Source organism: Palaemon carinicauda, chromosome 19 (assembly GCF_036898095.1).
Source record: "Palaemon carinicauda isolate YSFRI2023 chromosome 19, ASM3689809v2, whole genome shotgun sequence".
Classification (NCBI taxonomy): domain Eukaryota; kingdom Metazoa; phylum Arthropoda; class Malacostraca; order Decapoda; family Palaemonidae; genus Palaemon; species Palaemon carinicauda.
Genome location: NC_090743.1, coordinates 128,289,178 through 128,314,264, shown reverse-complemented (window position 1 = coordinate 128,314,264; position 25,087 = coordinate 128,289,178). Strand labels below are relative to the sequence as shown.

Here is a 25,087-nt window from a genome sequence, read left to right as displayed (position 1 = left end):
ACCACCCAGGAGAAGCCTTGAACTCTGGGGGTTCCTGCTTCAATGTTCCTTCTCCTCCTTTGGCTCCGGCCTGAGCATGCACGAGATCATCGAAAATGGCGCTGGCTTTCTGGCAGATTATCGCTTCGGTGATAGTGTCTCCAGCCATTTCTTTGTCCTTTATCCAGACAAGCAGCAGTCTCTAAATTTCATCGTGGACGTGGCTCCTCTTGCTCGAGAAAACAGTCACATCCTTAGAAGGTGTTGCTGCTTTGATAGCTTCCTTCTACTTCAGGATCGTTCCTATCGTAGACGGATTTTGGTCATATCCCTTTGCGAGCACACTTAACCGCATGTCAGCCTCGTATTTCTTGATTATTTTTATCTTCATCTCCATGGAAAGCATCATCCTCTTCTTTCCCTTGACAACAGCGACTTTCTTGGGACCCATGGCTAATGATGTAACGTAATATCACACACGATAACACCACTGTACAATTGTTACAAAAGCGAAATCACAAACACTAAGTCAATGGGTACGATACTGCGGGAGAAATGAAAAGACAGGTACGCCAATGCGTAGATGCATGATGGGATACAGTACAGTAGATGCTGACCAATAGGAGAGCAGGATCTCATGGTGGTAACTAGCATCCGAGTAGGGAGATAACCAATGTGAGCACGGGAGGATGGTAGCGAGTTTACAGGCTTGCGGCGCGCGAATTTTAAAATCAGTCTCGGACACAGTCGGGATCTCACACCGTACCTCCTTTCGTTGTCTGAAACATTTTTCGTAATACGAGTTGTAAATGTTTTCGCATCTCGTTTCGCAGAGTGAAAATTTCGTAAGCAGATTCATATCGAGAGGTTTGACTGTATTTCATTATGAACTTTTGATACAATATCTGAGTTATATGATTTCAGTTAGATTCGAGACTATATATCAAAACATTTGGAAGTTGACAACCTTCTGCAATGGCAACCAACTTGATCCACTTTAGCAAATAAAAGTTGAAGAATTCTATTATGAATCAACTCTGCTAAAGAGTTATGGGGTCCTTTGACTGCCCAGACAGTATTACATTGGATCCTTCTCTCTGGTTACGGTTCGATTTCCCTTTGCCTACAAATACAACGAATAGTCTGGCCTATTCTTTATAGATTCTCATACACCTGACAACGCTGAGATTACCAAACAATTCTTCTTTGCCCAAGGGGGTAACTACTGCACTGTAATTGTTCAGTGGCTACTTTCCTCTTGGTAAGTGTAGTAGAGACTCTCTAACTATGGTAAGCAGCTCTTCAAGGAGAAGGACACTCCAAAATCAAACCATTGTTCTCTAGTCTTGGGTAGTGCCATAGCCTCTGTACCATGGTCTTCCAATGTCCTGAGTTATAGTTCTATTGTTTGAGGGTACACTCGCCCACACTATTCTATCTTATTTCTCTTCCTCTTGTTTAGTTAAAGTTTTTATAGTTTACATAGGAAATATTTATTCTAAAGTTAATGTTCTTAAAATATTTTATTTTTAGTATTTTCCTTTCCTCACTGGGCTAGAGTTATACCTAGTTGGAAAAGCAGGATGCTATAAGCCACGGAGCCCTAACAGGGAAAATAGCCCAGTGAGGAAAGGAAACAAGGTAAAACAAGATATTTTAAGAACAGTAACATTAAAATAAATATCTCCTATATAGACTATAAATACTTTAACAAAACATGAGGAAGAGAAATTAGATAGCATAGTGTGCCTGAGTGTACCCTCAAGCAAGAGAACTCTAACCCAAGATAGTGGAAGAGGCTATGGCACTACCCAAGACTAGAGAACAATAGTTTAATTTTGGATTGTGTTTCTCCTAGAAGAGCTTCTTACCATAGCTAAAGAGTCTCTTCTACCCTTACCTAGGGGAAAGTACTGTACCTACTGAACAATTACAGTGCAGTAGTTAACCCCTTGGGTGAAATAGAATTGTTTGGTAATCTCAGTGTTGTAAGGACTATGAGGACAGGGGTGAATGTTTAAAGAATAGGCCAGACTATTCGTTGTATGTGTAGGCAAAGGGAAAGAACCGTAACCAGAGAGAAGGATCCAATGTAGTAGTGTCTGGCCAGTCAAAGAACCCCGTAACTCTCTAATTTGTTCCCCTACAAGTGGCGTATCTTTTAAATAATTTCTTAATTTATTCGAAATATCCTCACAATGAATATTACATCAGCACCAAAATGTTACAGGATATCACAGTTTTCATACAATTCGTTTATAGCTATTATTATTAGTTATAATGCAAATATGTTCTCACTCTGTGCAAGTGTGTGCGTGGGCTCGTATGGGTAGTTTATTTCAAAAGATTCGTAGAGTACTTAATTTTCTATTCATTATTAAGCCTTCATATTTCATTATTCATTATTAAGCCTTCATATTTCATTATTCATTATTAAGCCTTCATATTTCATTAGTCAATATTGTGATTTATTTAAGCAAGTTTGTATTACATTTTTCAATTTCTTGAACATTTCAATAATCAACAATTACTTTCGGTAGACATCAGCTGATATCTCTCTCTCTCTCTCTCTCTCTCTCTCTCTCTCTCTCTCTCTCTCTCTCTCTCTCTCTCTCATATCTTTAAATCTTCATATCTCATAATTCACTGTTACATCTTCATATCTCAAAACTCTTGCGATACTATTAGAAATTCTTTGTATCATTACTCGATGATTCGATAATGGGAATAATAAGATTGCTCAGTAATACAACAAAAAGGAAATCATTTGGTTCGGCAGCGCACATTCTGCCATACATATGACGTCACAGGACATGTGATGTGAACTCGATAAAGAATGACTTGCACATTATGTAAAACCCTCTCCTTTTTCTTGCAAGAAATTAAAGAAAATACTAGTTTATCAAGCAAAAGTATTTCATTTCTATAATGTAAAAGAAAATATATTATTTCTAAGAAAATGTTTGTTCCGTTAGTGCACTTTCTTTAGATAAATATCGATCTATTATCTGAAATGAAATATAACTAGCATAGAGTTAAATTTACGCTAAGTAGTACTCATAGCAATCATACAAAATCCTTTGTATCATTACTTGATATTTCGATAATGGGAATATTAATACTAATCGTTATCCTCATTGAAGGAAACCTCTCTCTTCTCAGCTCGCTTTCCTCTGGAAATGTGACGCCACCAGACAATAATCATATGAACTCGACAGATATTAAAACTTCTCATTACGTATTTTTTACTGAAAATGGATACTGTATATTAACAATAAAAGAAACTACTAACTTACCAAGATAAAACAGCTCTGTTTTATACAAGAAAATAGATTATTTCCAAGGAAAATTTTTCCTATTAGTGTACTATTTCAGACATACTTGTGATGTCATCACAATGAAACCGTCGTAAAGTCGAACTGTCATAAGTCACATATGACGTAAGTCGGCGACTACCTGTACTTGTCTACAACAATTAAATGCATTAAAGTACGAGTGTATCTTTATACATAAATTAGTCTACAACATAAAACTAAAGTCAAATACATAATATATCTCTATACATGAATCTAAGATGATCTTATCAATTAAAAACTAAACCTTAAAAAGTACAAGAGCGGAAGAGTTTTACCTATTGTAAGTATCTATTCTCACAATCAATTGAAACAGAAATCAGTCCTTAGGACCTAGTAGCAGCTTTCAATGAGCTTCCCTTCACCTGCTCAAAGAATCCCAACATGGTTGTTATCCTTTAAATAAATACTGTAATCATATTTCAATAAGATACAGTAATCACAATAAAACTCACCGTAGGCTTTGTGTGCAGTTCTTTCGTTGCTTGAATTATCAACTCCATGACTGATGAGAGAGCCTTCGAAGTGTCCATATCATCGGCAAGATGGTTCTTCACTTTAACTCGTGTTTGGGCTAATTTCTGGAAGGAATAGAAAAAGGGTAGAATCAAGTATTGCATTTTCATTAGCACAAAACATTTCACATAAATACTGTACAAACCTACCGTTCAAATACAATATGTATTCTCTCTCATCTTCAAGTGCCAAAAATCGGAAGTTTTTTAGATTTGAATTCAGATGAATAAAAAAGTTCATCCCTAATCACAGCTATTCTTATCGAGTTAATTTCTTTTTATTACAGCTAAGTTGCTTGCAAACTAAGGTTTATTTTTCTTTTCTTATTTTTAACAAAACTGCCATTACTTTAGTATACAATCTCTTTATTCAGTTTTAAGGACAAAGATTATTTTGAAAAAATTTTGAGTCATTTGTATCTTTCCTAGCTATACAAACCAAAGTACTTTGAAATAGGGAATTGTCTTCTGCGCTGGAACGGCCACTGATGCATTAACAAGGCAGCTGTTTAATGAAAGGTGGAGCGAGGGGGCATCCTGTCCACCAAAGTCACAAAATAGCAACTGTTGTCCTCAGGCCTTCGACTGAGAGGAGTGATCGAGGTGGACAATTCAGTTCAAAGGATTCAGGTCTGTATACCTTATAGAAATACAAATTGTTTCTACATGTAAACAAACTTTGGATCTAAAATAGGAAGAATTACTCAATGATGGGATGAATTCACCTAGAACAAAACTCAAGGTTCTTTTTTCTCTGGACATGTCATCCCCCAGTCCCACATGTGAGGGTGACTCTAACTACCTCCTAACAGCTAATATAGAAGCTACTAAGGCCTCAGCTCGTACTAGGTCATGGAAAATCTACCTCCCTAGCAGAGAGATGGCATCAGCAGTGTCACACCAGCCAAAACAAGATATACGTTTAGTAAGACACCTACCCATCTTCATTCTTGTCAGGAGTACGGAGGAGCTGCTTCTTGGCAGACGAAGTCTGCAAGAAAAGTGCTCTATCGTGGAACTACTAACATCAGATGTCCAATCAGCAAGTAACTGTTGTGGCTGGTACATCCCCTTGAGAGGGGAACAAGTTGTCCGATACCTCCAGACCCAACTTCAGCTCCAGTTACACCAACAGGTAACACGGAAACCCACCACCTGTTAGGAGGACATTCCAAAATCAAACCATTGTTTTCTAGTCTTGGGTAGTGCCATAACCTCTGTACCATGGTCTTCCACACTCTTGGATTAGGGTTCTCTTGCTTGAGGGTACAATCATGCACACTATTCTATCTTATTTCTCTTCCTCTTGTTTTGTTTTAGTTTTGATAGTTTATATAGGAAATATTTATATTAATGTGGTTCCTGTCCTTAAAATATTTTTATTTTCCTTGTTTCCTTTCTTCACTGGGCTATTTTCCTCGTTGGAGCCCCCTGGCTTATAGCATCCTGTTTTTCCAACTAGGATTGTAGCAGCAAGTAATGATAATAATAGGCTTATGAGTTCTTCACTGAGATGGCAGGGGTATGCACTGACCAAAGTTGCATCTGCAAACAAGCAGCTTCACCTAGCCAGAAGTTACAGTGTTGGGAGACTTCCATCTTGTTCCTGCTGGGGCTAATGATGAGGCCAACACTTGCATGTTAACTGTCAAGTCCTCCTCAAGTAGCCCTGCAGTCCCCTGATATGACAGGCAAATTCATGTCAGCTTACACGAATATATAGGATCGTGAAGGTCCCAAGCTGGTGAAGCCAACTGTATAGTCTTTGTTATATAGTCTGTGAGATGATGAGGCATTAGAAGAGAGTGTGCATGAGTGCATTTAGGCGAGTGCATACAAGAGTGAGTATGAGCACTATATGATTGTAAACAGGATGCGCTTAAGCACAACATAACAATGGCTTTTGAGTGCTTGAGCCTGACCCCTTAGGGGATATAAAAGGGTAAGATCCCCACATCTGACAATTGTGCACTCAATGAGGAGCACACACGTCTCAGTGAGCATGCAATAATAGCAGCATAAGCTTCCAATGGCGAGAGCAATTGCTTTGACGCATGCAAGTCAAACTGTAAACGCATAACAGCCTTATCCAAGCTTCCTGAAGGAGAGAATACATGCCAGTAATGCATGCTCGTACCAAGCCCATTGTCCTGGACCGAGGCAGTCTATTATTATTATTAGCTAAGCTGCAATATTTGGAGAAGGGTGAAGGAAACTTCATTGGGGAGGCAGATCCCTTGAAGAGTGCTGTGGGTTGCTGCTCCTCTTAGCCACAGTGAGGTGTGAATTATTCCCCTTTATAGAAGACGAGACTGAAGGCACTTCCTACTCTTTCCAGTGAAGAATGCTCCTTGATCTGCTGGCAAGATAACTACAGGAGGGGGGTCTGCCATAAACTGCACCTTCCAAGGTCTCTGGCAGACGTCAAGGGTTCACGTCGGTCTTCTCCTCTACCAGGGATACAGAAGGGTTGGGAAATGAGGAACCTTAAGATTTAGTGGTAGCTAAAGATATCATAAGCCTCTCCGCTGACAGGATATCCCCCAAACCAGAGAAAGGCCACAATGCCAGGTGGACTCCGAACCAGGTGGGACTACCTGCCTCTCTAGGGGAAGCGGATGGGACCAACCACCTCGGAGCTTATGCTAAGGATAATTTACGGTCCTAGTCCGTCTCTGTCACCCATCTGGAGAAGCGTGAAGGAGGGGGTTTGGAACCCTGAGTTCAAGAGGAAGGAGAGAGATTTAACAAAACTCTTCAACTTCCAGGAAATCATCAGAGAAGTATATCACCCTTAGCATTCTTACCCTTCCTCATGCTGTATTCAATCCACTGAGATGAAGTTCACAATTTACAATTTTCGCAAGGTGACGACTCCTCACAGCTATGACCCTATAAAACAGGGTTTAAAAAAAATGAATGGGGATCCATTGAACTCCTGCTCATAATCACTCCACACTTTCTGCCAGGGAAGGACAGCATACCCACATATGGTTTTTCCACTGTCAAAATCAACCAATCACACTGAAACAAAGAATGAAAAGTTATTAGCCTCGTTTAATCACACTGTGAGTACATCTGTAAACCTCTGCATCCGAAGTCAAAGTGGATACACCATAAGTAGGCGGGGAGGAAGGGGGGGGGGTTCCTTGGCACCAACCTCTAACTACCGACATCTATTAATGAAATCTTAACTGATGAGTTTTCAGCGTCGCTGAAATCCTACTTCTATTAAAAAACAAAATTTTGTATCTGCTGGAACAAATAGGTTTTCAATCAACTTTCCAGAAACTCTTCTGACAAATTGCAGTACTATACTGCATGTTTTTCTTTCTTTCATCTTCCATTTCATATTTTCCATTACATTTCTGACAAATTGTTATATGTACACTAAATTTATGTACAGTATATTGTATGATAAAACTTGTGAAAAGGGTTTATTTTTTCATATATGTAAAAAAAAAAAAAAAACAGTTAATGCATTCATGTGTTGATGTAAAAATAAAACAATTTACGAATGATATATCATTGTGTTCTGGGACAAGAGCTCTAGATACTACTTCGGTGGCATCCATGAGTCATGCTGCGTAATGTTTGTCCTGGAATCCTCTCTTCCGTCAGGAACATTCGGGAGTATTGGTCAAATTAGTTTTGGTGTGCTGAGTATTTGGTATATCTTATATAATACTATAAATAACTATTCTAAATATTAAATATAGTTATATTTTATGTTTACTGGCTATCATTTCATTTGCTGTTAGGTGGATGTAAAAGGGAGCTAGTGAGGGTTGAAGAGCTAATAAAACCGGGGGTAAAAAGTAAATATCAGGAAAGGTTGAAAATGGCATATGACGAGGTGAGAGTAAGAGAAACTGGTAATTTAGAGGAGGAGTGGAAGTTAGCAAAAGAAAATTTTGTTGGGATTGCAAGTGATGTATGTGGCAAGAAGGTTGTTGGGGGCAGCATGAGGAAGGGCAGTGAATGGTGGAATGAAGGAGTGAAGGTAAAAGTGGAAGAGAAAAAGAGGGCTTTTGAAGAATGGCTGCAGAGTAATAGTATAGAGAAGTATGAAAAATATAGAGAGAAAAAGGTGGAAGTAAAGCGCAAGGTACGTGAGGCAAAGAGGGCAGCTGACCTGAGGTGGGGTCAGGGACTGGGTCAGTCATATGAAGAGAATAAAGGGATTTTGACGTAGGAAAAATCTATTTCTGGGCGAAGGACCTGTGCCGCCCAGTGAATAAGCTCCATTTAGCACTTATTCTTAGGTAATTTACTGCTAAATATACCAGAGAAAAAATGTAAAGGAGTGCTAGGTTAACTAGCTCGCTCACCTATTGGTGTCGGTATAAAATTGGGCGTATATTCCAGAGGTCCCGCACTATTTAGATTAATCCACGACAGAGAACCCCAATAGAGGAGAGCCGTTCAACCTCACTCGGTACTACTACAATGCATCCGCTCAGAACCCAACTCCTTAGCACCCAAAGTTTGGGGACTCCAAGGGAGAGGAGCTGGGAGGGTTCACTGGGCGGCACAGGTCCTTCGCCCAGAAATAGATTTTTCCTACGTCAAAATCCCTTTTCTGGGCTCGAACCTGTGCCGCCCAGTGAATCTATACAAGAGAAAAATGTCACCAAACTTGCAAAATAAAGGAAAAAACATAAGCGTAAGAGAAATACAGGATGCTTTAATCAGAGATGAGTACCAAAAAACAATTATAAGGGTATCTTAAATATGAACATAAATCCAATAAGGTAGGTATAATAATGCCGTGAGTGATAATATATACAGATACTCAGGAGCATAAAATTTACAAATATAATAAGAGTATTCAGGTGCGAGACCAACGAATACAATAGGGTATAAATGAGGCAGGTAAGAGGGAGAGATAAAGAGTCAAGGCATTAACCTGTGAGTTACTCGTGAGTAACTACGCTCCCTGCGGCTACTGTAGAAAATTTTAGGGCTTCCAAATGTTTAAGGTAGTGTTTCTTGAACACTGACGGTGATTTCCACCCTGTATACCTGGAAAGGTCTGTAAAATTCATGTGGTGAAAGAAGTTCACCGAGGTGGCAACCGCCCTGATATCATGTGCAAGAGGAAAAGAGTCAGGGTTAGCTTGTTTAATAAAATACAAAATTTGTTGCCTGATCCCTTTAATAGTAATGGTACCGTCTTGTTCTCTAACGAATAGAGGCCCCGAGGAGTTAGAGGAGGTCCGGGATAGATAAGACCTAAGAGTAGTGACAGGGCACAGCGACGGATCTTGCGTGAGGGGAACAATTTTCCAGGAGGTCCATCTGTTTTGAGGGTCTTCATTCTTAGCCAAAAAGAATTTGTTAGGAGAAAGAAGGACCTCTCCTGAAGGCAGAAAGTCAATATGACCCGGGTCTCTCGACAAGGCTGCCAATTCAGAAATTCTTGCCCCGGAAGCCAAGCTCACTAGGAAAAGTGTTTTCCTGAGAAGGGGCATGTAATCACAAGAACTGTTAATGGTATCAGAAGCCAATTTGAGTACGTCATTAAGGAACCAGGTCACCGGGGTAGGACGAGTAACCGGTTTCAGTCTGGCACAAGCTTTCGGAATTGAAGCTAACAAAGAGTCGGTTAAGTCTATGTTAAAACCCACTAGGAAGATCTTTTTCAGAGCCGATTTAATAGTGGTGATAGTATTGGCTGCCAGACCTGATTCTAATAAAGTTCTAAAGAAAGTGACTGTAAGGTTCAAGTTCATACAGTTCACGTCTGAGTCTATTAAAAATTTTGCCAACTTTTTAACTGCAGAGTCATACTGACGGATGGTGGAATCCCGTTTATCCGATTCTAGGAACAAGGTGTTTTGAGGATCAATATTGGCACCATGCATAGCCGCAAACTTCATAAAGTCCATAAAGTTAGGGCGCTCTGAATGTTTGAGAAAGCGTACACAACGCGTGTTTGTACTATCTGAGACAGAACCGGATTGGGTATCGGGTGAGGGTATAATCTCAACTCCCGCAGGAGAGGATACCAGTTGCTCTTGGGCCAGTTGGGTGCGACCAAGGCTACTTGTCCCTTGAAGGATCTCAGTTTGTCTAGAACTTTCAGCAAAAGATTCACCGGGGGAAAGAGATAAATCTTTTCCCAGTTGTCCCAATTCTGTGACATGGCGTCTGTGGCGTAAGCCTGAGGGTCTAGATTGGGAGCCACATATACTCTCAATTTGTGGTTGGATTCCGTGGCGAAGAGGTCCACTTGGAGACCGGGAACCTGAGAGAGAATCCACCGAAATGACTTTAGATCGAGTGACCATTCCGATTCTAGAGGGGAGGTCCGGGACAGGGCGTCTGCCACTACATTCCGGACTCCCGCCAGGTGGACAGCTGAAAGATGCCAACGGTTCGAGGCTGCTAGGGAGAATATGGCTACTAGAACATGGTTCAGAGGCCCTGACTTTGACCCGCCTCTGTTGAGGCAGCGGACCACCACTTCGCTGTCGAGGACCAGACGAAGGTGTTGTTTCTTGGGAAGAGCGAGACGTTTCAGGGTTAGAAGAACTGCCATGGCCTCTAGCACATTGATGTGAAAATGGCGGAACAAGGGAGTCCAAAGACCTTGAACTTTCTTGAGCTGAGAATAGCCGCCCCAACCTGATAAGGATGCGTCTGTGTGAATGATTAATTCCGGAGGCGGAAATCGAAGGGGAACTGACTTTGACAGACTGTTTGCTCTTGTCCAAGGAAGAAGTCTTTCCCGTAGAATGGGAGGAAGGCGGACTTTCCTGTCCCGGAGCTTCCGGTTCGCCCTCGAACGCCAGACACGATTGATATCTTTCAATTTTGCCTTCAGAAGAAGATCCGTCACTGAGGCAAACTGAAGGGACCCCAGAATCTTCTCTTGGAGTCGTCTGGAACTTACTTTGTCTTTGAGAAAGCGTTTGGTGTTCCTTGCAATCTCTAACCTCTTGGGTCTGGGAAGACACAGAGTATGAGATATAAGATCCCATTGCAGGCCGAGCCATTGGAACTTCGATTTTGGAAGAAGACGGGACTTCTTGAAGTTGATCTGGAAGCCTAGAGATTGAAGATAATGGATGACTTTGTGAGTGGCTTTTAGGCAATTTTGGGAGGTGTCTGACCAAATGAGCCAGTCGTCCAGATAGGCTACTACTTGAATCCCTTGATTCCTGAGTTCCTGAACAGCGACTTCTGCTAGCTTTGTGAAGATCCTTGGGGCAATGTTGAGCCCGAAAGGCATCACCTTGAAGGAGTAACTTTTGTCCCCTAAGCGAAAGCCTAGGTACGGACGGAAGTGTCTCGCTATCGGGACGTGATAGTAGGCGTCTGTAAGATCGATAGAGGTGGTGACGGCCCCACGGGGAAGTAAGGTCCGCACCTGCGAGACGGTAAGCATTCGAAACTTGTCGCATTGAATGGACAAGTTGAGAAGGGATAGATCTAGAATCACTCTTCTCTTGTCTGAATCCTTCTTCGGGACACTGAACAGCCGACCTTGAAACTTCAGATGTTTCGTTTCTTGTATGGCGTTCTTTTGTAAAAGATCCTGGACAAATTCGACCAGGTCCGGAGTGGAATGTTGACGAAATTTGTTCGGAGGAGGAGGTCCTTGAATCCAACTCCACCCTAGTCCCTTGGAGATGATACTGAACGCCCAGGGACTGAACCTCCATTTGTTGCAGAAGGCATAGAGCCTCCCCCCTACCTGCTGCACCTCAGTATTGGTTTGAGGAGTTGCCTCCACGTCCGCCTCGGAAGTTCTTTCCTCTGCGAAAGGCTCTTCCCCTGCCTTTGTTCTGGTTAGAGCCACGGTGGTAGCCTCTACCTCTACCATAACTCTGGGAAGAGCTATGAGCCTCGTAGGACTGGTTAAAGGCAGGGGAAGTGGCGGAGGCACCAGAAAGCTGGCTCTTAGGTAGCAGAACGGTGACATAGTCATCCGAAGGAGCCCGAGAGGTGGAAGGCTGTGCAGGGACAACAGAAGATGGAGGAAGAGGCAGCCGGAAGTTGGATGAAGCACTCTGTTGTTGCCTGAACTGGGTGGAGGTATATGGTCTAAGCTTCTTCCTACCCCGGGCTTGATAATTTGCGGGGTCATACTTGCGTTTAGGGGTCAAACCCCAACGGGCTTTAAGGCTCTGATTAACCCTAGTGGCCTCCGCCAAGACTTCCTCTACGAGATCCTCGGGGAAGAGATTTGAACCCCAACAGGAGGACCGGATGAGTTTATTAGGTTCATGCCTAATCGTCGCCTCAGCTAGAACATGCTTGCGACATCTGCGTTTAGCAGTAGCGAAGTCATACAAGTCATAATATAAAGACTGTAACGTAGCCTTGTTGAGAGACTTAAAAATACTCTCCGTATCGTAAGTCAAGGCTATCGACTCCGTGGATGTGGCCAGGTTTAGAGTACGGCCCACACGTAGGCGGGAATCATATTCCTGTTTAATGAGGGATTCCGGGAGACGGGGAAGCTTCTCACTAAACAAGACTGAGGCACAGTCTGCTGCAAGCTTGCCGGAGGTAAAGGTGGTATGGACGTTGTCCCAACACTCAATACCTGAGGGAAGAAGGAGGGAGATTGGATCCACCTCTCGGATGGGAGGCAAGGGCTTCTCCTCCAGAGCATATTGAAAGGCAAGCTCTGCCACCTTATTGACGCATGGAGTCAAGGTGTTCTTGTCCATTAAGAACATCGTAAAGGAGCTTTTATAAGGCGTCAGCATGGTGTTAGTGCAGCCGATGTCATTAAAAAATCTGGCCCAAACAGATTGGGCTTGCTCCTTCGGGAAGATGACCGTCTCTTTGGGGACCTTGTCTAATCGGACTAAAGCTTCCTCGGTAAGTCTGGCATAACCATGAAATGGAAATGCCAGACCCGGAGGAAAGAATTCAAAGTCCTCTAGAGGACGAGTGCCAAGGCCCTCCAGAGTCAACATTCCGTCTGAGAACGGGGAATGAAGAGCCATCCGCCAGGGGTTGTTCTTGGCAAACGGCGGGAGCTTAGAGGCATCCGGTATGAGAGAGCTTTGGACTCTCTCCGGAGCTCCTTGCTCTAAAGCCCCAATTCTCTGACCGAAGTTAGAGAACATCGTGTCCATCCTCGACTGCATCTCCGAAACCAACTTTGCCTGCATCTCCGACACGATGCGAAGCATAGCTGATTCGGAAAGGCCCGGGCTAGCAGCAGGAGGGGCGGAAGGAACTCCCGGGTCGTGAGACTTAGAGGAGGAACCAGAGGTCTTTGAAGACGGGTTCGTACCATGTTTAGAGCCATGAGAAGACTTGTGAGGCTTGCGAGCTTTGGGTAAGGTCCTTGAAGTAGACTTATCCTTAGGGGGAACCGGGTATGAACGTTGAGACGAATCACGGTCCCCAGAAAATCCAAGAAAGGAAGAGCGATCAGAAGAAGAAGAAAGAGCGGGGCTGAGGATAGGAATCTCAGCGCCGGACACACCTGCCTCACTTACCACCCTACCTGTATCCGGCTCGTCTAGCAACATTGGTTCGACGTCCAGGTTCATGGAGGCAACATTGTCCTCCAGACCTCCGGGGGCGTCCGATGGATCTTGCTCTGGGTCGATGAGACCTGTTATAGTGGCATCAATGTGGGCAATGATGGGAGCTGCCACATGCCTAGCCACAGCAGCTGAAGACTTGGCGTTGGGGTAAACCATGGTGCAGTAGTCCTCAGATAGGATGTACGGCCGCTTAGACTTCACATTCCGGGCAAACCCACCAACCCACACCTTCAGTGTGGCCCGAGCCGCAGACTTTTGCTCCGGGGATGCCTGAAATAATAGTGGGAATTATAAAAGGGAGACTCCCAATGGTCCTTCAAGACCATAGATATCTTACTAATAGTAAATAAAATAAGAAGGCAATATAGCCAACGGGACTCACCGAGTCAGATCCAAGGGTAGTGATGAGGTCGAAGCAAATCACACAGTTATCCGGGTGCCATACCACAACGTCTTCCAGTTGAACCCCACAAGGGGCGTGAGATCGGCAGACGGAGTGGCCACAAGGCTGGTGCAGAACAGCTGCACAGGCCGGCGTCAGACAATGCACCATCTGTAAAAAGAATAGTATATGAGAAACTGTAATTCTCTTAAGTAGGGGCGGGTCTGGAGGACCCGGGCCTAACATAGGTCTAACACAAGATTAGAGCTTAACTGTACTATTCTTTAAGTAGGGGCGGGTCCGGAGGACCCGGGCCTAACATAGGTCTAACACAAGAATAGAGCTTAACTGTACTATTCTTTTAAGTAGGGGTGGGTCCTGAGGACCCGGGCCTAAAATAGGTCTAACACAAGATTAGAGCTTAACTGTACTATTCTTTAAGTAGGGGCGGGTCCGGAGGACCCGGGCCTAACATAGGTCTAACACAAGATTAGAGCTTAACTGTACTTATTATTATTATTTTTTTTTTTTTTTTTTTTTTAAATAGGGGCGGGTCCGGAGGACCCGGGCCTAACATACGTCTAACGCAAGGTTAGAGCTTAACTGTAATATTCTTACATAGGGGCGGGACCGGAGGTCCCGGGCCTAAATATAAGTCTAACTTGAAACTAAAGTATAGCCATCCATTCCGGTCAAGCCGGGAGCATAAAAAAGGATGCAATAACAAGGAATTAAGACACATAGTGTCTGATTTCCCGGGGTGGGGTAGACCCCGGGCCGGGAAATAAAGGTATATTCAATACCAATTCCTTTAGTGACTCCGGGGTAGTGAACTGTCATATATAATCATCATAGGAAATGTTATAAAATAATAGGGGGGCGGAACTGTAACTAAGAACTGCCAATCGAACCCGGAGGGTTTCGTATAACATAAGCCAGAATGAAAAGTGAATATAAAATAGGGTGCACCGGGATCCAACTCTGTTGACCGGTGGCCAACCAGACTAGACAGAGACTAAACCGCCGGGCCACCCGGAGGACAAAGTCCATAAACACTTAACTACCCCCTCTAAAAGGAGGGAAGGCAACGGTCCCTTAGTGGAGGGGGGAGAAGCCTAGCCTCCCACCTAGCTAGAGGGGGAGCATGGGGGAGGATCACGTGATACGAGGCAGCAGGGCTACCAACTGACGATCCCCAACCAGACAGATCAAACGGAGTAATGGCACAAATATTCATTATAATAATAATAATAGCGTTAAATATATGAATAAACACATAGAAAATTTTTGGGCAAGGCATGCAACATAATAATTAAATCACAAAAGACACACCTGATGGCTAAAAATAACATTGCCGCCTTAGCACGGTCGGCAGCCATAGCGATACGTAAATGATATCGGCCCAAAAATTGAACCACGAGGATTCTAAACGCTAAATAATGAATATTCACAATAACAAATAATATTTGATAATAAAAATAATACACATAGTAACACCGCAAGTGAAAATTAAAAGCTCTCAAAAACAGGAGTACCAACTGTAGTGAAATCAAGCAAGATCGGTATGAACGAAGAGAATAAACTCCTATAATATAAATATTAAACGATCTAGGTTGCTCAAAACACAGTAAAACCCAGCTTGGTACTTAACTTAGACGGTGTCTCCTGGGAAACCGACGAAGAAGCCATAATTCACTAGAAAATATCCAAAATTCGAGAGCACCAGAAAAATGCGGGTTACTGCACAAGTCGTGCTAAAAGGAGTTTGGTTCTGAGCGGATGCATTGTAGTAGTACCGAGTGAGGTTGAACGGCTCTCCTCTATTGGGGTTCTCTGTCGTGGATTAATCTAAATAGTGCGGGACCTCTGGAATATACGCCCAATTTTATACCGACACCAATAGGTGAGCGAGCTAGTTAACCTAGCACTCCTTTACATTTTTTCTCTGGTATATTTAGCAGTAAATTACCTAAGAATAAGTGCTAAATGGAGCTTATTCACTGGGCGGCACAGGTTCGAGCCCAGAAAGAAGTTTTGGAAAGAAGTGAAGAGAGTAAGGAAGGCCGGCGCAAGAATTGAAGAGACAGTGAAAGATGGAAATGGAAGGTTGTTAAAAGGAGAGGAGGCAAGGAAAAGGTGAGCGGAATATTTTGAAAGTTTGCTGAATGTTGAGGATGATAGGGAGGCAGATATAATTGCTGTTCCAGGTGTTGAGGTGCCAGTGATGGGAGATGAGAATGAGAGAGAGATTACAATAGAGGAAGTGAGGAGAGCACTAGATGAAACGAGAGTAGGAAAAGCATCTGGTATGGATGGTGTGAAAGCTGAGATGTTGAAGGAAGGGGGTGTGACTGTACTTGAATGGTTGGTGAGATTGTTTAATGTATGTTTTGTGTTGTCAATGGTACCAGTAGATTGGGTCTGTGCATGTATTGTACCACTATATAAGGGTAAGGGAGATGTGCATGAGTGTTGTAATTCAAGAGGTATTAGTTTGTTGAGTGTAGTTGGAAAAGTGTATGGTAGAGTACTGATTAATAGGATTAAGGATAAAACAGAGAATGCAATCTTGGAAGTACAGGGTGGTTTTAGAAGAGGTAGGGGTTGTATGAATCAGATTTTTACAGTTAGGCAGATATGCGAGAAATATTTAGCAAAAGGTAAGGAGGTGTATGTTGCGTTTATGGATCTGGAGAAAGCATATGATAGAGTTGATAGGGAAGCAATGTGGAATGTGATGAGGTTATATGGAGTTGGTGGAAGGTTGTTGCAAGCAGTGAAAAGTTTCTACAAAGGTAGTAAAGCATGTGTTAGAATAGGAAATGAAGTGAGCGATTGGTTTCCGGTGAGAGTGGGGCTGAGACAGGGATGTGTGATGTCGCCGTGGTTGTTTAACTTGTATGTTGATGGAGTGGTGAGAGAGGTGAATGCTCGAGTGCTTGGACGAGGATTAAAACTGGTAGGCGAGAATGATCATGAATGGGAGGTAAATCAGTTGTTGTTTGCGGATGATACTGTACTGGTAGCAGACACAGAAGAGAAGCTTGACCGACTAGTGACAGAATTTGGAAGGGTGTGTGAGAGAAGGAAGTTGAGAGTTAATGTGAGTAAGAGTAAGGTTATGAGATGTACGAGAAGGGAAGGTGGTGCAAGGTTGAATGTCATGTTGAATGGAGAGTTACTTGAGGAGGTGGATCAGTTTAAGTACTTGGGGTCTGTTGTTGCAGCAAATGGTGGAGTGGAAGCAGATGTACGTCAGAGAGTCAATGAAGGTTGCAAAGTGTTGGGGGCAGTTAAGGGAGTAGTAAAAAATAGAGGGTTGGGCATGAATGTAAAGAGAGTTCTATATGAGAAAGTGATTGTACCAACTGTGATGTATGGATCGGAGTTGTGGGGAATGAAAGTGATGGAGAGACAGAAATTGAATGTGTTTGAGATGAAGTGTCTGAGGAGTATGGCTGGTGTATCTCGAGTTGATAGGGTTAGGAACGAAGTGGTGAGGGTGAGAACGGGTGTAAGAAATGAGTTAGCGGCTAGAGTGGATATGAATGTGTTGAGGTGGTTTGGCCATGTCGAGAGAATGGAAAATGGCTGTCTGCTAAAGAAGGTGATGAATGCAAGAGTTGATGGGAGAAGTACAAGAGGAAGGCCAAGGTTTGGGTGGATGGATGGTGTGAAGAAAGCTCTGGGTGATAGGAGGATAGATGTGAGAGAGGCAAGAGAGCGTGCTAGAAATAGGAATGAATGGCGAGCGATTGTGACGCAGTTCCGGTAGGCCCTGCTGCTTCCTCCGGTGCCTTAGATGACCGCGGAGGTAGCAGCAGTAGGGGACTCAGCAGTATGAAGCTTCATCTGTGGTGGAAATGTGGGAGGTTGGGCTGTGGCACCCTAGCAGTACCAGCTGAACTCGGCTGAGTCCCTGGTTAGGCTGGAGGAACGTAGAGAGTAGAGGTCCCCTTTTTTGTTTTGTTTCTTGTTGATGTCGGCTACCCCCCAAAATTGGGGGAAGTGCCTTTGGTATATGGATGTATGTATGTATGTATTTTGCTATTATTTGATAATCTTTTTGAGTAGTTTTTGCCTAATCTACGTCGCGTACAATAGTTGAACGTAAAACGAATCCTATTCCATTTTCAAAGAAAAAGGATACAACTTTTACAAATAAAAATTAGTATATCAAACTATAAATCCTTCAAAATACTACCTGCTTCAACCCAGATTCATCTAAAGGACCACATTTCAACTGTCCGTTGATGTAAGCGTAGGCATCCTGTAGGAAGGCACGAACTCTTCGCACGTGAGCGCTGGCTTCAAGCATACACGTCTGAGTATAGGCCACTTCTAGAAATTAAGATGAAACCATTTTAAGATACAGCAAAAACTTAACACAAAGACTTAATATAGAGTACTGTATATCCTATATCTAAATTAGCAGCTGACCAAAAAAGCATAAACTGCTATTACATATGTACCCCAGTCATCACATCATCCCACATCATTTCCTCCAAGAGATACAGCCCTAAAGCTACAAGTGCTAGAATAATATAATGACAGCCCTAAATACCGCTGTGACCACAAGCTTAGTAATGAACTTATCAAGCAGTTGCTGCCCTGCACTATCAAAATCTAAAGAGAACGTATAAGCACACTGCAATATCGACGAAGTAAAGTTGTTTTCGTATCCTTTTCTAAAAATTTCCCTAATACTAACTGCTGCGATAGTGTGAGAGGAGACAAAAGAACCTGAAGGTGTTGACCGAATGCTCCTCCAGCAATTCGCTGATGCTTATCGTGTTCCGCAGAGATTTGGACATCTTCTCGGCATCTCTGGCGTGCAGGTGACCTGAAAGACAAGAGGATTTTCTAGTGAAATGTTATAGTATTTTATACTTTGATGAGCCCCTTTGCCCGTTATTATTATTTAATACTTAATGATGCTAATACTTAATGATGATAATAATAATAATAATAATAATTATAACAACAAAAATAATCATTTTGATAGTAAGATCACAAATTTTTAAGTAATTTGTATTTTTCCTAACATACTTACCTCGAACTACTTTCTTAGGAGTATCTGGGAGACTCCTCCCAACCGACCAGAATTTTGTGTAGTTTACCCTATTCCCGTTTTCTATGGGGGTTAACCTCAGGCGGAGTGATACGCGCCCTGCCCTGAGGCGACCCGGGGTCGGAGAGCATGCTTGCTGCTTAGGTCGTGCTCCTCAGTAAGTTTCATCGGAAAGGTTCTCCTCAGCCCTGCAGGGCCCTCGGGGTAGGATGAGCGGGCCATAACCCGAAAGTAGTTCGAGGTATGTATGTTAGGAAAAATACAAATTACTTAAAAATTTGTGATTTGTTCCAACACGGAGTACTTACCTCGAACTACTTTCTTAGGAGACTTAAACTTTAGGAGGTGGGAGTGTCCTGCAAGGACCAGAGACCGGAATGCTGGAAGCAACAAGGGGGGGAACCTAGATAGGAGGCTAAGTTCCGTTGACCACTGATAGAAAACGCACGAGATAGGGAAAACTACCCAAAAAACTAACTTAGTGTCTAAGTGGCTTACCCCTGTAAAAACGCCTCGGAGTCGTATTCCTTGCTGATGCCGTATCCCATGGTAGTTAAGGTCTTCTGAGTCATTCCAGGGAAGGTAATCAGGGACCAGGGGAAGGTAGAAAGGGGGAAAAAGGTAAGGAAGGAACTTGTGTCTCTTGGACTTACCGCCCACGGCTTCCCCAGGGCTATGACCTTAGATCTTCTGGAGAGCAGAAATGACAGGACCAAGGGCGAAACCGTCCAAAGATTTTCTCGAACAATCCTTCAGGTAGTGTTCCGTGAAGGTGAATTGTCTGGACCAAGTGCCTGCCTTCAGGATTTGGCCTACTGCCATGTTCTTCTCGAAGGCTAACGAGGTGCTAAGACCCCTAATATCATGAGGCCTAGGCTTGCCTGAGAGAGGGGTTCCTGAGGTGTCGTAGGCCCTCTTGATCACTTGACGCAGCCAGAAGGAGATCAAATTCTTGGAAACTGGCTTTTTCACTCATCTTGTCGAGACGAACAAACTCTTGATCCCAGGGCGGAGCCTGGATGTCCTCTCCAGGTACTTCCTTACTGCTCTAACTGGGCACAAAAGCAAGTCCCTTGGGTTGTCTGAACGAGGGATCGCTGGCACCGAGAATCCCTCGAATCTAGGATCCTAACATGACGGGTTCTGAGTCTTGGCCACAAAACTAGGCACGAACTTAAAGGAAGCTTCTCACCACCCCTTCGAGTGCGAGACTTCGTATGACAGCCCGTGCAACTCACTAACTCTTCGCCGAAGCCAGGGCTAATAGGTAGACCGTTTTGAGGGTGAGTTTTTTGTCCAGGGTGTCTTTGAGGGGCTTGAAGGGCGGTTCTGACAGGGCTTTGAGTACTCTAGCTACATCCCACTGTGGCACCCTCGTTGCCTGGGGGGGACATGACTGCTCAAAACTCCTGATGAGCATTGAAATCTGTCTGGAGGCCCCTAAGTCAATGCCTTTTAGAAGGAAGACCTGCCCTAATGCTGCACGCACCCCTTTGATAGCCGGGATAGAAGTACCTACATCCTCCCTAAGTTACACCAGGAAATCGGCTATCTCGTGAATAGAGGCCCTCAGGGGCTTGATGTTCCGGGCAGTGCACCATTTCGAAAAGACAGCCCACTGAGGAACGCCTTGGGTAACCCGACATCCTCGTTGCGGTCCTCGACGAGTACCCTTCCTTCTTCAGGAGCCGCTCGATAACCTCCACACATGTAGGCGGAGGGACCGAGGGTTTTCGTGAAACCTCTGGAAGTGAGGTTGACGGAGGAGGTCTGGCTTGTCTGGAAGGGGCCAAGGGGGAAGGAGAGCTAGTTCCTTTAAGTCTGCGAACCATTCTCTCTCCGGCCACCAAGGCGCTACCAAAGTCATCTGTAGGTTGGTTGCCCTCCTCACTCTGCTGAGCACTTGCCTGAGCATTCCAAAGGGTGGGAAGGCGTACATGTCGAGGTTGTCCCAAGGATATTGGAAGGCACCCTCGAACGCTGCTGCTGGATCTGGAACTGGAGAACAGAACACGGGAAGTTGTGTATTCAGACAAGTGGCGAAGAGGTCTACCACTGGTGAGTGCCACTTCAGGATGACTGTCTGAGCTACTCCTGGGTGTAGCGTCCACTCCGAGCCTATCACTTGGCCTACCCTGCTGAGGCCGTCTGCTAGGACGTTCTTCTTTCCTGGGATGAACCTGGCCGTAATTTCGATCCATTCCTTTGCCGCCCATTCCAGCAGTTCTGTCGATAGAGTGCATAACTCCTTTGACTTTAGACCTCCTTGTTTCTTTACGTAGGCCACAACCGTGGCATTGTTGCACATCAACGCCACGGTGTTTCCTCGGAGGAGATGTACAAATTCTTGACATGCTCTTTGGACGGCTATCATCTCCAGAATGTTTATGTGTAGGGTCCCTTCCTCGAAGGACCACTTCCCTTTCGTTGATTCGTCGAGGAGGTGTGCACCCCAACCCTCCTTCGACGCGTCGGTGAATAACAACATCTCCGGAGGATCGAGTGCGAAGGGCATCCCCTTCAAGGTGTTCGCTCTGTCGTGCCACCACTGTAGGACTTCCATCGTTCCTGGGGAAACTGGAACTATCCTGTGCGGGGGCTCCTCTGGGGACCACAGTTCCTTCAGGTTCCATTGAACACCCCTGAGCTTGAGTCTCCCCTGAGGGAGTAGCTTCTCTAGCGACACCAGATGGCCCAATAACTTCTGCCAATCCTTGGCTCTCCTGGGTTGGCTAGTTAGGAAGGGCTGCAGTACTCGGTCTAGATTGTCCAGCCTTTCCAAGGAGGGGAAGGCTCTCACCAGCTGGGTGTCCAGGACCATCCCTAGGTGGGTCATCCTGGTGGTGGGTCTCAAGTGGGACTTCTCTAAGTTGACTGTGATACCCAAGTCCTTGCAGAGACGTAGAAGCCTCGCGCCTTGCTCCTTCAGTTCTTCCTCTGAGGCTGAAAGTAACAACCAGTCGTCCAGGTACCGGATCAGGCGAATGCCCTGCTCGTGTACCCAGGCCGAAACTGTTGTGAAGACTCTCGTGAAGACCTGAGGCGCTGTCGACAGCCCGAAGCAGAGGGTCTTGAACTGCAAGACTTGGGTATTCCAATTTATCCTCAGGAACTTCCTGCTGGAGGGGTGAACGGGGATCTGGAAGTAGGCGTCCTTGAGATCCAGGGACATCATGAAGTCCCCCTCTCTCAAGGCCGCCAACACCGTCTTCGCAGTGTCCATTTTGAAGTCAGTTTTTGCCACAAACTTGTTGAGGGCTGACAGGTCTATGACTGGCCTCCATCCCCCTGTCGACTTCTCCACCAGGAAGAGCCTGCTGTAGAACCCCGGCCCGGGATTCTCGACTGATTCCAACACTCCTTTGGTGATCATGGTCGACACTTATTCCTGTAACGCTGCACGTTTCAAAGGGTCTTTGGGCACCAACCACTCCGCCTGTTGGGCTGAAATAAGTGGAGGCAGCTCTGCCAGGAAGGGTAGCCTGCATCCTTCCTTCAGGACTGTAACGGTCCAGGGATCTACCCCGTAATCCCACCATGCTTGCCAAGAGTGTCTGAGGCATCCCCCTACTTGAGGCTCCGGTAGGAGTAGGGGCCTCTCTTCCTATCTCCTCCTAGAGGCGCGGCTGGAACGACCTCTCCTAGAGTTGCCGTAGGAGGGTCTAAAGCCAGACTGAGGGGTAGTGTTGCCCCTACGGGGAGGGCTGTGAATTCTGGAGTCAAGAAGCCGTTGGAGTTTCTCTCCTCGGTTGGACTGGCGAGGAATGAGAGGTATGTGGGACGTCCGCCGAGGGTCTTCTGTGCACTGGACGTCTCACGGGAGGAGGTCTTGGTTCTCCTACATCCTTCATCTTTCTGACCCTCTCCATCGTCTCTTCGACTGACTTGAGGGGAAACACCTACTCTTCCCACACTGAGGAGTTTCTCAGAAACCTTGCTTCTTGGTCGGGTAACTTCCTTACTAACTTGCTTAAGATGGTGTCTCTCTTCCGCAGGACCCAGTTGGCGGCCTGGGAGAGAGACTCGTAAGAAAGGAACTTCAGTGCTTTTCCCCCTGAACTGATTAACTCTCTCAGCAAGGACTGGTTCTCAGGCAGGGAGAGATCATGTGAGGACTGGACGCCCACCAGAGTGCAAGCCCACCAGTCTAACCAAGAAGACACGTAGACTAGATCTTGGGCCATGTCTTCCATCATCGAGGTCTCCGGTGGGGAAAAACAAACTGGGGCCGAGGATGCCCTGTCCTCCGCCGCCCCTTGGTTCAACGTGGTGATCGCCGACTCTACTGCGCGGGGTCCTCCACGACGTCCTTCCTAGGGGCGTCTGCTTGGCTGGCTAAGTACTTGTCGATGTGCTCCATCCCTAGTTTTACGTCTCGTGCTAGGGGGAGCGCCAAGGAAGGTCTCTGTTGAACCGGATTGCCCACGAGCCTGCTGAGTCCTGAGAGCCAGGCTTGTTCCACCGAGGGCTTGGGCTCAACCAACCTATGGTGCCGTCTGATGAAGGCCAAGACCTTCTGATAAGAGGAGATGTCATCTGATGAGCACGCTCCTCCTTCTACCAGGGCATGCGCTACCAACTCCTCCGCCCGAGAAGACTCGTCGATGGCGGGAGGGGGAGCGCGGGAAGGGAGGAGCTTCTTCTCCTGCCTCGCAACTGACGGGCCTGCCCGCAGGATGGGCGGATCCGCTGGGATGAAGGTATCCGTCATGGGTCTACCTTGTCCCGCGGGGGCCCCCGTGGCTGTGGGCTTCTCTAAGCACGAAAGGGACCCCTGGTGCTCGCTGAAGACTGCCGAGGTGGCCGCGGATGATGCCAAGCCTTCTGTCCGGAGGAGCGCCTCCCTCCGTTGGGCTGAAGAAGTGGGAACCTTCGTGGCCTTAGAGTCGTCTAGGGAGGCTTGATGCAACGTCCCCTGACGGAGTTCTGATCTGCTGGAGGAGTAGGGTCGCGAGGGTGAAGATGAGGCTCTAGGGAGCCAACCGGAAGTGGCCGCGGCTGAGGTAGCCTTAAACAGCTCACTCCGGGGTACTGTAATTCTCACCCACTTATCATTCGAAGAGCGACTCCTCTTGGACTTCTTCTTTGAGGTCTTGGATTTCTTCCTGCTGTGCCTGGAACGAGAACGGGACTTCTTCTTCCGGGACTTCTCCCGCTTTCTCTTTGAGGACTTTGGATCTTCGTCCTCCGACGAAGACGAATCCGAGGAAGAGGATGACGACGAGGAGGAGAGGGAGTCCGCCGAATCTCCAGAGTCGTCCAAATTCGCAGGGGGAACTCCGCATCGGTTCTCTGGCGAAGAGGGCTGAAGAAAGACGGGCGGGAGCGTTGACGAGGGTGCCGGGGGAGACCGTGGAACCTTCTTTCAGTCAAACCAAGCATTGAACTCCTCTTCTAACCTCATGGGGGACCTGAAGGGCATCCTTGGTGGATCCCATGCGGAGGGGTCCGAATTTGGTGAGCCTGCCTTCTCGGCGTCTCCCCCGGTCGGTGAAGCACCTGAAACACACACCCAGGATGCAGGGGCAGAGGCTGCACCCGTCTTCCCCCACATAGGATCTTCCGTAGAGACGGGCCCTGTAGGCAGCAGGACTTCGTCTCCTGAACACACTCCCGACCCTCCCTCAGGCCCTACACATGCCTGAACTGAGCTAATATCATCCCCCACAGACATCTCAGACTCTTGGGGAAGGGCAATGGGCCGCTTCCCCGCAATGGACTTATCTCGTCCCCTACTCTGGGTAGGGGAAGGTGGAAGGGAGCCCCGTTCCGACGAGGCATCCGGCGAAACCAACGACGAAGAAACGTTGGCCCTCTTGGGCCAGTTCTTGGCAGCTTTCTTCTTTTTAGTGCCGTAGAGGACCCACTGAATCTCGGTCCAAGACTCGCATTCCGAACACGTGGTTGTAGGGGAACATACCTTGCCCCTACACGACGAACACAGGGAGTGGGGATCAACTTCAGGATTGGAAAGAAACGCACCACAAGATTTACCGGCCACAGGCCCAGGGCAACGGCGAGGATGCTCCATTACGCAACACTAGGACACCAAGAGACACGGACACAGAGGAAAAAGATAGGGAATGAACACGTGGATAACGCGTGGTAGACACAAAGGGTCGCACTGAGAGGAGAGCGCGGCGAGATGGTAATCACGTCGCGACCAGAAACTTATTGAGGAGCATGACCTAAGCAAGCATGCTCTCCGACCTCGGGTCGCCTCAGTGCGCGTATCACTCCACCTGAGGTTAACCCCCATAGAAAACAGG

At 45.8% G+C, this 25,087-nt stretch overlaps 1 protein-coding gene across 6 annotated transcripts in view; it reads right to left on the bottom strand.

The window, feature by feature from the left end:
• CysRS-m (cysteine--tRNA ligase-like protein, mitochondrial) overlaps positions 1-25,087 on the bottom strand; it is a 114,874-nt gene that overhangs the window by 20,199 nt on the left and 69,588 nt on the right. For all 6 annotated transcript variants that reach the window (XM_068393963.1, XM_068393959.1, XM_068393964.1 and 3 more), the window contains 3 exons: positions 18,459-18,590; positions 17,952-18,088; positions 3,788-3,913 (listed from right to left, as the gene is read on the bottom strand). In XM_068393963.1, the coding sequence (XP_068250064.1) occupies positions 3,788-3,913; positions 17,952-18,088; positions 18,459-18,590 (395 nt within the window). The remainder of the gene's footprint in view (positions 1-3,787; positions 3,914-17,951; positions 18,089-18,458; positions 18,591-25,087) is intronic.